Source organism: Coffea eugenioides, chromosome 1, assembly GCF_003713205.1.
Source record: "Coffea eugenioides isolate CCC68of chromosome 1, Ceug_1.0, whole genome shotgun sequence".
NCBI lineage: Eukaryota > Viridiplantae > Streptophyta > Magnoliopsida > Gentianales > Rubiaceae > Coffea > Coffea eugenioides.
Window position 1 is genome coordinate 11,039,117 of NC_040035.1, and position 12,654 is coordinate 11,051,770.

The window sequence follows — 12,654 nt, forward strand, 5'->3', positions numbered from 1 at the left end:
TTTTGGACCTTATAACTATGTTTTCAGACCTTGGATAGTGGAAAAATTGAATTAGGCCTCTAATTCTCTTCCTTCTCTCTAAAAACCTTCTCTCTAAAAAGCCTAGTTTCTTCATCACTTAGTTGGCATGGCTGCCCTTCAGCCATCGGCTGAGGGGCAAAGGTCTCCTACGGAAAAAAAGTCCTTTTCTCAACTTTTCTCACAGCCTGCTACATCACCTATCAAAATTCAGCATATGTCTGTTTACAAGGGTGAAGCTGCGGTTATTTTTTCCAGAGAAGATGTGGACAAACTTGCGGCACCGTTTAGATGGACTTTGGTTGGAAAATTTTCTCATGGAAGACCTTCATTGGAGGATACTCGCAAATTCTTTTCTTCACTAAATCTCAAAGACCAAGTTTCCATTGGTTTGATGGATTATAGACATGTTTTGATTAAGTGCACCGCTGAAGTAGATTTCAACAGGATTTGGATGAGAGGGATTTGGCAATTGGGTAAATACCCGATGCGTGTATTCCGATGGACCAGGGAGTTTCATGTTCATAAAGAGTCATCTCTGGCTCCAGTTTGGGTAGATCTTCCTAACTTACCTATTCATTATTTTGATAAACATTCTTTGTTCTCCATACTTTCTCCAGTAGGAAGACCTTTGTTCTTGGATTCGGCAACGGCTGCTGGGACACGACCTAGTGTGGCCAGGGTCTGTGTGGAAATTGATGTATCGAAGCAAGTTGTACCAAGGGTCTGGATAGCTGTTGAAGGAGAATCAGGTTTTTGGCAAAAGATAGTACCAGAGAATCTGCCGTCATACTGTTCTTATTGCTGGAGATTAGGTCATTTATCTGTCGACTGCAAGAAAAATTTGACTGAGCCTCGATCCAAGCGGCTGCAACATGGTTTAAGTTCACAAATCCACAAGGACTCAATGCTAGTAACTAAACAAATGCATTTTACTAATGGGAAAGATACTGATGAAGTGCCAGTTCCTGGTATGATTGAGGATGAAGGGACATCAGCAGATGCAAGGGGGAATAATGTACGATCTGTCCAGCTCGAAAATAAAAGCAAATTAATGGATACTGATGTCGGTTTACAAACACAAAATGGCGTGGATGACATTGAAGGAAACACAACAGCCGATACAATGAAGCCTCCTTTATCTGTTCAACAAGCCATTGATGCAGAAATACTAGTGACACAACATGGAGATACTGATGTGGGATTACAAGAACAAACATTGGATGCTGTGGGGCAAGCACAACCTATTTCGGATGATGGTTTGAAAAACATTACCCAAAATCATGATTGTGAAGGGTCCCAGCTGGTCTTGGACACTTCTTTGACAGATTTACAGCAGCAAAGGGCCGAAACAAATGGCATGGCCGACAATCAAATACCTTACAATTTCAACAACAATGATTGTGAAGGGTCCCAGCTGGTATTGGATACTTCTTTGACAGATTTACAGCAGCAAAGGGCCGAAACAAATGGAATGGCCGACAATCAAATAACTTACAATTTCAACAGCAATGATCGTGAGGAGTCCAAATCAATTGCAAAGCAATACTATGAAGCTGCTGCTGCTCAACATCACAAGGCCGAAACCAATGCAATTAGCAATCTTTATGTTGATTTGGGTGGGGACCAGCCGGACAACTTCACTTCCAATATGCCGAATGTAGTCATATTGCCAACTGGTGTTGGCGCTTTATCTCCACGCCTGGTTGAAGCTCGTGACAAGTCCTTGGATCCATCATTAAATCCGTTAAATATTGACCAATCTGTTGTTGACGTCAATAATGGCCGACAAACAAGAGGCAAAGGTGTGCGGATTATTGTGCCATCTGATAGACAATTACGGTCCACAACATCTTTCCAAAACTCATTCCAGGTTCTTTCTAATGATTAGTGGTATTTTTTGGAATATTAGAGGGGTAGCTAAATCCCCTAATTTAAGAAGAATGATTAAATTGGTAAGATTTCATCGTGTTCAATTTGCTGTGATTTGTGAACCAAAATTAGATGTGTCTAAAGTTGAGTCCATCCGTCTAAGGTTATCATTTGATCATGCCTTTGTTAATCTTTCTGGTGATATTTGGGTTTTTTATAGAAGCCCTTTTGCATGTTCCATTGTGGGTAATTCGGATCAACACATTTCAATACATGTTCAGTCTTCATTCTTATCTAGTCCAATTATCATGTCGTTTGTCCATGCTAAGTGTTCAGTCGAGGAGCGTCGAGATTTATGGTGCAATTTATTAAATGATAAACCAATCTCTCTTCCTTGGTGTATTGGGGGTGACTTTAATGTCATCTTAGCTGCTCATGAAAAAAGTGGTGGTCGTCCATTCACAATATCGGAGGGGGTGGATTTCATGTCTTTCATGGAGGAGGCTGGGGTTTTTGATATAGGCTTTTCTGGAGCTAGTTTCACCTGGTCTAATAATCGGAGAGGTAGAGCCAGAGTTTCAAAGAGGTTGGATAGGTTTCTAATTAATGGGTCGTGCTTGGAAATTTCAGATGTAATTTCTGTGATTCACTTGGCAAGACATCCTTCAGATCATGCACCGTTGAAGATTTCTTTTGCGGATCAATCAGACAATAAGCCGCGGCCTTTCCGTTTCTTGAATATATGGACTACCAAACCCGAACTCTTGGAGGTTATTCGACAAGCTTGGAATCAAGATGTGGTTGGTTCTCCATTACGTGTACTATGCTCCAAATTATTGGCAACGAGGAGGGCTATTCAAGTATGGAATAAACAACATTTTGGAAATATATTTGATGCTGTGCGATCTGCGGAATTGGCAGTCCAACGGGCAGAACAAGTTGTGGATCAAAATGCCTCCGAGGAATTTCATGTTCAGCTTAGCAAGGCTCAGGCGGAATTACGTCATGCACTATCAATTGAAGAACAATTCTGGAGCCAAAAGGCCAGAATAAAATGGCTTGCAAAGGGAGATCGTAATTCAAGGTATTTTCATGCGGTTGTTAAGCAGAGACGAGCTCAAGGAAGGATACACCGTATCAAAAATTCCAATGGTATTTGGGTGGAGACGAATGCTGAAATAGTATCTGAAGCAATAACATACTTCTCAGATATTTTCACAACGCCCACTTTACAGTCTTCTACTGATTTGCTGCATTTAATTCCGCCTATGATCTCGGAAAACGACAATGACAAATTGGAGAAATTACCCTCGATTGAGGAGGTCTATCGAGTTGTGAGATCAATGGATGGAGATAGTGCTGCGGGCCCAGATGGATTCTCTGGCAAATTCTTTACATTTGCATGGGAAGTTGTCGCCCAAGATGTTCATAATGCTATAATCAGCTTTTTCTGTGGGGCAGAGTTACCTCGCTTCATCACTTCTACCTCTATTGTGTTAATTCCCAAGACGGCAAATCCTCAGGATTTCTCTCAATTTAGGCCAATCAGTCTTTGTAATTTCTTCAACAAGCTAATATCCCGGATTTTAGCAGATAGAGTGGCTTCTATATTGCCAAAAATTATTTCTCCCCAGCAAACAGGATTTGTGAAGGGACGTAATATAACAGACAATTTTCTTTTAGCTCAAGAGATAGTATCGGGCATTGGAAAAAAGAATAGAGCTGGAAATGTGGCAATGAAGCTAGACATGTCTAAGGCATATGACCGGGTGGCATGGGATCATATTATTGGTGTTCTACGAAGATTTGGTTTTGGGGAAATATTCATTGATCTTGTATGGCGATTGATTTCTAATGTTTGGTTTTCGGTCATTATAAATGGGTCATCCCATGGTTTCTTTAAATCTTCAAAAGGACTACGTCAGGGTGACCCTTTATCGCCTGCATTATTCATTATAGGAGCTGAGGTTTTGTCTAGAGGTTTGAATAATCTTGCCTTGCACTCGGGATTTGTGGGCTTCAGACTTCCACATGCATGCCCTTCTATAACACATTTGGCATTTGCGGACGATGTCCTCATATTTGCAAATGGATCTTCACATTCTTTAAAGGCCATCATGCAGGTGCTACAGATGTATCAAAGGTGTTCGGGACAGTTGATAAATGTACAAAAAAGTTGTTACTTGGTTCATCCATCCTTGTCACTTGCTAGAAGAAGGGTGATTGAACGTATCACAAGTTTTACCTGCCATTCATTTCCGATACGTTATTTAGGATTCCCTCTCTACTACGGAAGGTGTAAAACATCATATTTTGGGGAAGTATGTCAGTCTATCCTGGGGAGGATTATGACATGGAAATCAAGGTTGCTTTCATTTGGAGGTAAGATAGTTCTAATCAAACATGTATTAGCATCAATGCCATTGCATCTGCTCTCAGCATCGATTATCCCAGCTAAAGTTTTTAGAACTATAGAAAATGCTTTGTCGACCTTCCTTTGGAGGTCATCATCCGACTTGTCAAAATATCACTGGATACGGTGGTCTCGGATGTGTTATCCAGTTGAGGAGGGAGGAGTCGGCTTTAGAAGACTTCAGGACGTCTACAGAGCATTTTCATTCAAGCTTTGGTGGAATTTCAGAAAGGGGATGTCGTTATGGTCTCAATTTATGAAAGCAAAGTACTGTAGACGAAAACATCCCTGTCAGGTAGAAATCAAAGCAACGGACTCGGCACTCTGGAAAAGGATGGTGAATGTGAGTCGACAAGTGGAACTTTCTATGCTATGGGTGGTCAAAGATGGAGCTTGTCATTTTTGGTACGACAATTGGTTGGGTAATGGTGCATTATTCCTCCAAGCGACGGTTATCCCAAACTTATCATTTAGTAACTTTATCAGTAATGGACATTGGGATACGAGTCGGTTATGTCAGTCACTACCAAGTCAAATGGTGACCTCCATTTTAAACCACCCAGTCCCCGAAGAGGGGGGTGAAGCGGAAGTCATATGGATGCCTACTTCTTCCGGAAATTTCTCTCTAGCTTCAGCCTTTCGGGATATTAGGCAAGCCCGTAACACGTCAATGGTGTTTGATAGAATTTGGCATCCTTGTCTTCCTTTGAAAGTTTCTTTCTTCATGTTAAGACTTTTGCTGGGGAGACTGCCAATACCCGACAGTTTACGTAACATTGGTTTCCATCTTCCATCAAAGTGTTTTTGTTGTCCATTGCCATCTGAGGAATCAATTGAACATTTATTTTCAAATGGCAATATAGCATCAACAATTTGGAATTATTTTGGAGCTGCATGTGGATTCGATTTGTCAGCGTCATCTTTGAGACTCCGCATAGTGGGTTGGTGGTTGAAATCATACGATTCTGAGATACGTCGGTTTATTGGACGGGTTCTTCCCTGTCTTGTGTGTTGGCATATCTGGAAGGCAAGAAATAAAGCAATGTTTGACGATGTTCAGATGAGGTCGATTGCCATTTGTCATGCCATTTTCTCCGAAATCCAATCCATGGTGGGAATTTATTTAAAAAAACCTCTCCGAGTACCATCTTTTTATCATTTGTATGACTGGCCTAATTCATCGGAGGTTGGGTTTACATATAAACTTGTACGATGGGAAACAAAGGAATCTGGTCGGCTCACACTTAATACGGATGGATGTTCTAAAGGTAATCCAGGAGTGGGTGCAGGCGGTGGAGTTCTTCGGGAGTCAAATGGTCTACCTTTGATTGGTTTCTCGGCATATTTTGGGGAAACGACATGTCTCCTTGCAGAAGCTCGTGCCCTCCTTATTGGTCTCCAAATCAGTGCACATAGGGGTTTTTTGAATCTCAATGTGCAATCTGATTCGCTGTTATTAATTGGAATTCTCCAGCATCGCATTCATTGTCCTTGGTACATTAGACGGGTTATTAGGCAGATTTGGCAGATCATGGAAGATCCAGATCGATTTTCCCACTGTTACAGAGAAGCAAACACAGTGGCTGATGTGCTGTCCAACGAGGGCGTATCTCATCCACAGCAGCAACTCAGGATATATGAGACATTTAATACATTTCCACCTATGGCTCGTGGAGCAATTCGTCTGGATAAGCTAGGAATGCCTTCAATTAGGAAAATTAGGCTTGTGTAATAGTTTGATTTCTTATCTAATTAATAAAAGAACTACTTTTAAAAATAAAAATAAAAAAATAAAAAAAAAACATTATTCAGACCTTGGGTTTATAAATTTCGAGCTTCATCGTACAAAACTTAGTTTTCATTCTCGCAAACTGTACTCAACCTGCAACTTGGATAGTTGCAGGTGTCATGCTCATAATTTACTTTTCCATGTTGGTGCCTTGATACCTTCTAGCTAGTTTGCCTCAAGCATAGGGAGTCAATTGTAATGCATGTGTTTCACATGTTAGTGGATGATGATAAGAAATAACTTGTGAATTCATTTCTAAAAAAAAAAAAAAAAAAAAAAAAAAAAAAAAAAACTATGTTTTGTCCAAATTTTGACAGTCTAATTTTTAACCATAAGAAGATATTTGTGCAATCGATTCAAATAATTCTATACAAATTTCAAAATTGATTATACAGGCTGGTTCAGATTGGCTTCATGTTTATCCAAAAGGGCTTTGGGATCTTCTTATCTATATAAAAAGAAAATATAAGAACCCAATCATTTATATTACAGAAAATGGTATTCTTCTACTCTTTTCCACTTCTTATTTTTCTTTTTCTATATATATATATATAAACTCACTATTAATCTCAATTTTTATCTCATTCTTGAGGGGTTGATGAGAAAGACAATCAAACATTGACACTTAAGCAAGCTCTTAAAGACAACTTTAGAATTCAATATTATTATCGTCACCTTCAATTTCTTCGAAAAGCAATCAGGTAAGTATCTTGAAATACGTCAATGAAGATCATAAACAAATTACTTGCTCCTGTAATTATATCTGCTATTTTAATTAACCCTTTTTAACTCGGTTTTCGTTTCCCCATTGTTTCTTTTTTAATTTGCAGCAATGGCGTTAGAGTGAAGGGATACTATGGCTGGTCACTTATTGACAATTTTGAATGGTCTGATGCATATTCCGTCCGTTTTGGGATCAATTATGTAGACTACAAAACCTTGCAAAGATTTCGTAAACTTTCTTCTTATTGGTTTGAGAGGTTCCTCCGCAAGTAAAATGTCTACGCATGAATTTATCACATAAGGCCGTGCCTAGCTCTATATCCGAGTGGGAAGAAGTGTAAAACAACGTCAGCTGGAATTTGTTAGAATTTTCTCATTTTGATTCATTTACAGAATAAATGAAAATGGGCATGAATAGTAAGCAATCCCATTTTTTCTTTTTTCCTTTTCGATTCTATCAATCCTATTGAAAATGCAAATCATCATGCATATCCAATTTCGGTTTCTCGTTTCTGATTATATTCTTGAAAATGAATATTTTTGAGTCCTTTTTTTGGGCAAATTACACTTTATTCCCTGTGATTTAGTATTTTTGTACATAACCTTCCATGGTTTCACAAGCTATACATAACCTCCTTATAGTTTGGATTGAAGTATCAAAGTAACGGAATTTGCAATCCATAATAGAGTCACCTAAAATATCAAAAATACCCCTATGTAAAGTTGAAAATTATTTATTAACCACAGGGGGTAATGTATATATTTTGAAAATCATAAGGGGGTTTTATGGTAAAACATAAAATCATATGAAGTTAGTGCGTCATGTATATTATATTTATATATTTTGGTCACTTCAACCATTTTAATTTTTAAACAAGGGTAATTTCAATATTTTTAAAGGTTCCGTTATGAATGATTATTTTCGTCATTTTGACACTTTAATCCAAATTATGAGGGAGTTATGTATAGTTTTTTGAAGCCATAAGGGAGTTATGTACAAAAATATTAAATTATAGGGGGTAAAATATAATTTGCCCTTGTTTTTTCATTAGAAATACATTTCTTGTGGCTTATGTTGTTGATGCTCCAATATGGGAACGTGATCTTACAAATCAAATATATTACCATGATTGACTATAAAAAAAGCTTCCGTACAAAATTCTCGAGATTTAAAGACATCAAATCCTGGATTAGGTTCGTTTCCTGTACTCCATCTTACACCAAATATATAGGTAATACTTATCCTTTTATTCAAGGGTATCCATTGTGGTTTGCTGCTTTATCGCATAATTCTCCTATAGTTTAAAAACCTACATATAACTACATCATGGTTTAGGTTAAAGTTATCGTTAGTTTTTTCATTAAAACTGACAGTCAATAGTAAAAAGTCAAATTCAAGTTAATAAATTGACAAATTCACCTTTTCACTATTTTTTTTCCTTTTTTCCTTTTCTTTCTCTCTCTCTCTCTGTTTTTTTTTTTTTTTGGAAAGAGAAGAGATGATTTTGAAAACCTATACTTTGACCTACAAAATCTTAATTTTCTCCAAATATAAAAGGAATAGAAGGGAAATAAAAAATAAATAAATAAGAAATAAAAAAGATGAAAGGGAAATACAAAACAAATAAATAAGAATAAAAATTCCAAATCCATTTTTATTACAAATATCATTATAGGCTTTGAAACCAAATCATTACTGGTATTTTCCTATTCTTATGTATCAATTTTTATTTCAATTTCTTCTTTTTTATATTTGGAGGGAAAAAGAAGTACTGAAAGCGTAAATTTGTCAATTTGTTAGTTTAACTTTGACTTTTTACCATTAGCCATTAGTTTTGATGTAAAAACTAACAATGACACTTTAATCTAAATCATGAGAGAGTTATATTCAGGTTTTTAAACCTTAAGGGCGTTATGTGGCAAAACACTATACTACAGGGGGTAAGAGGTAATTTAACCTTTATTTAAGTTCAATGGGTCTAAAGGTGATTCAAGCACTAATCAATCACAAGCAGATACAGCTGCAGAGTAGAACAAAAAAACCAGCGATCTAAAATCTACATCCTAACAAGTGACAAACAGAAGAAGAACCAGAACAATACCAATAACAAAGCCAAATGGAGAGAAAATTTCAGCTGAAATTGGAAAAGAAATTAACAACTGACAAAAAGATGACCCGAATTATAGAAGAAACTCAATTATAATTGACTTTCTTTAGTTATAACAAAAAAAAAGTGACCTCATGCAGCAGTAAATATGAAAAAGGTGATCGAACTGATTGCATCATCACTTGACCATGCCATCGCTCCACGCAGAAATTAATTTAGGCAAATTTATTCTTTGATCAAATGTCCTTTTTTTTATGAATTGATCTATATTTTCTGGTCAGGATTGGGAGCGATGACCAAGTCGAAGCAAACCTAATACTTCAAGCAGTTGATAATACTAACGTTTCAAGAAGCTGAAGTAATCTTGTAAGATCTAAAGAAATAAAGCTTGATTGGAATTTGAACTTAATTTAGCTTTTGTTTTCCTTTTATTAAAGGCACTGATATCCTCCTTCACTTGAAAATTAATACCGTCTCCAGAATAGAAAAAAAAGTAGTCTTTTGGGAGTTTCAACAAATGGCTTTACTTATATATTAGAGATAGTTTAATAAACCTCCCCTAAAATTCTGACAATTTCATTGAGATTCTTTGAGATTTCAAACATGACATTTACCTCCTTTGATTTGACCATTTTAGTAACCAAACAATTGTATATACAAGGAATAAATTTCAAGTTTTTCATACCCATATTTATTTTTTAGTAATCAATTATGGCAATCAATTTACCATTATGATAAGTTATTTTTTATGGTACTTTACTGTGATGGGTATGTAGATTGTTTCTAAGATGGAGAAGAAAGTGTCCCTATAATTTTTTAAAGTTACTGAATTTTTTTGAGATGTGGAAGTACCAAAGTTTCATAGTGGTTTAAAGCCAGTTTGTGAAATTTTTTAGCTGTGGCAGTGTGCCATAGTTTGGTAGTGTTTTAAAGCTGTTTTCCTTTTGAGTTATTGTGGATTTTGACTCAAAAAAAATTCATGAAAAAATTGTATCATATTCAAAATTATCAGAAAATATTTCCAATTTGCCATTTGGTCATAATAGAAGTTAGGGATAAAATTGATAGTTCTATGGTTTTGCTGACAAAATATAAAAGAAAGGATTAAGAAGGAAAAAAATAATTAGAAAACCCATTCTCTATAAAAGCATACCAATTAAAAGAATTTTATTACAATGTTAAGGCTCGCATCATCCATTTAAATAGACAAGAAAGGTAAGTGTAAAATTTTAAGAGTGTTCAATGAAATTGTGAGATACCTCAAAGGAGATTTCTGAAATTATCCCTTTAATTTAACACAAAAAAGTAGTTATAGTTGACCTGGAACAAAACTTAAGTGAAAAATTAAGATACAAGAATGATGAGCTATAGTTGATAGAAATAAAAATGGCACTTGCTTATCCGATCCTGGCAATTGAAAGTGCAATATTTATTGTGACGCTTCCTTTGAATCTGTGCACTGATCTGATTTCAATTCTGGAAATTTGCTACAATCAAGATATAAATCTCATTTTTAGCTTGAAACCATCACTACCACGTCTTATACCAACATATATACATCATACACCATCCATACAACAAGTATGAGGAGGGTATCATTCAAACCCAAACTCAATTGTATCATTCCAATCACCCAAAATCAGTTGATATAAGCATTATTATAACCACAAATACAAGCTACTAAGCAACTCCAACATGATTAAAGGACAAAGAAAAGTGTGGGCAGCCATATTACCTCAAAACAAAGCTTGCTAAAGTTATCATCCACTTCCCCTTGAAATTTTTGGTTCCTTAAGCTTCCCAAACTCCCAAACTAGTGATTAATCGGTTTAGTTTTTTGGATTTTCAATCAAATTAAGCTAAAATCAAGATGGAAATTGAATGGTTTCTTCCCTCTTTTCTCTCTCACTCTCACGGCTGGAATGTGCAGAAATGGTGGCTGATTTGAAGCTTCAAGAAGGTTAAAATGATAGGAATTCATTTGGGTCAAAATTGGACAAGTGTCACCTTTTGATTGGAAGTCAATTTTGTTTCTTTTTCCTTGATTTTCTGGTCAAGAATTTCGGCCCTTTGAAGAAGATATTTAGGGCCAATTTTGCTGAAATAAAAGTGAGAAGATTAAGGTAATAAAGTAGTGTTCAAGTGGTGCGCTCATCCGGTAACAAACGGTACCCGTCGGTTCAACCCGTTTTTCCTTAAATCACGTATACCAGGGTTTTAACTTATAATTCACTAACTTATTATTTTCACCTCTAATCATACTCTTAATATCATCTAGAACTCACTCTTAATCACCAAATTTGATCCACACTTCGTACCGAATAATCATACTATGAAAAGACGCGAAAATCCTAATTTATCGTAACGATGAAAGTAAAAAGGAAACCCTTGTTTTTATGATTAGTTGTAGCTATTAGGGAAGTGAATGTATACTAAAGTTATTGTAAAGTAATAAATTCTAAATTAAAGGAAATTTTAAGAAAATATGCGGGGTTTTACAATTGCATAGATTACAATTAGGGTTTCGGTTGAAATATGAGAAATTTAAGAAAACCGGTTAGTCACAAGTAAAAACTAGGGTTTTGATTAGACTTTAGGGTTTATAGACTTTAGGGTTTCTAGTCTTTAAAACAAAACAATATCTTAAACTAAAAATAAACTAAAGAAATCGTAATATCCTTTTTGAGACTAAACAAAAATAGTATCCTAAAAGTTGGGGTATCATAATCTCTCTTTCACAGAATTTCGTCCTCGAAATTCCAATGGGTACTGATCCAGTCAAAATAGTCCTCCAAAGTCAGTCAAGGACTACAAATCACTCCAATCCCTTATATATGATCTTATCACTTAGTAAAGAGCCAACAGATAGCTAAACAAGTAACCAATTAGAACATGCAAAAGGGTTTGGTTCAAACAACTGGCCCTGAGTTGAAAATAAAGTCTCAGATATTCGAAAAATTCAGAACATGGCTTAGCCTCAAGTCAAAAATTTCTCAGGTCGGAAATTTTACCCCTGGCGGTGCTGGACAACACAACAAGCTAGCACAACGGCTATACTTCACCAGTGAGTCTCAGTTCAAGAAGTTCATCCCTGGTGGTACTTGAAAACACAACAGGCAATGTCTCACCAGAGAGGTTCAGTTCAACCGCTACAGAGGAGTAGTAGTCAGTCTACAACCACACGAGTACGAATAAGTTCAAAAGCAAGGTCAAAGCAGGGTTCAAACATATAAGTTCAAAAGCAGAGTCAATTACTTCAAGTTCAAGGAGCACGGGTACGAAGAAGAACTCACTCGGCTAGCCTATACCCAGCAATTAACATTCTCAAACAGTCACCGAATTCAAGTCCACATATAAGTCATATTACTCATGCGTAAAGTCAAATCAGGTCCATTACATGTACGTAAGAGCACACTCGCCAAAACAAGTTCAAGTCTCAAATGGGCGCAGCCTAGTCGTTCTCAGGCAACTCAAGTATTTCCAATCCCTTTGATCAGTCCAATGACTAGGTTAAATGTTAGAATCATCTGCCTTAACCTTTGCCATCAAAACTCACCTCAAGTGCAATCAAGATACAGACCCTTATTCTAGCGCTCTCCACTATTTGGCACACAAGTACAAGAATCCACAATAAGACAATTCACCACTCGAGCCGGTTGGTCCCAAGAGTAAATCACCTATATTAGAGATTTCTACCTGACATACCTAACTATTGTCCCCAAAGTACCATG

The 12,654-nt window shown here is 36.5% G+C and overlaps 1 protein-coding gene across 1 annotated transcript in view; it reads left to right on the forward strand.

The window, feature by feature from the left end:
* Positions 1 to 7,088, forward strand: part of LOC113767726 (beta-glucosidase 12-like) — a 28,646-nt gene extending 21,558 nt beyond the window's left edge. Inside the window, exons 13-15 of the mRNA XM_027311909.1 lie at positions 6,488 to 6,590; positions 6,685 to 6,793; positions 6,923 to 7,088. Coding sequence (XP_027167710.1) covers positions 6,488 to 6,590; positions 6,685 to 6,793; positions 6,923 to 7,088 — 378 coding nt within the window. The remainder of the gene's footprint in view (positions 1 to 6,487; positions 6,591 to 6,684; positions 6,794 to 6,922) is intronic.
* The last annotated feature ends 5,566 nt before the right edge of the window (positions 7,089 to 12,654 follow it).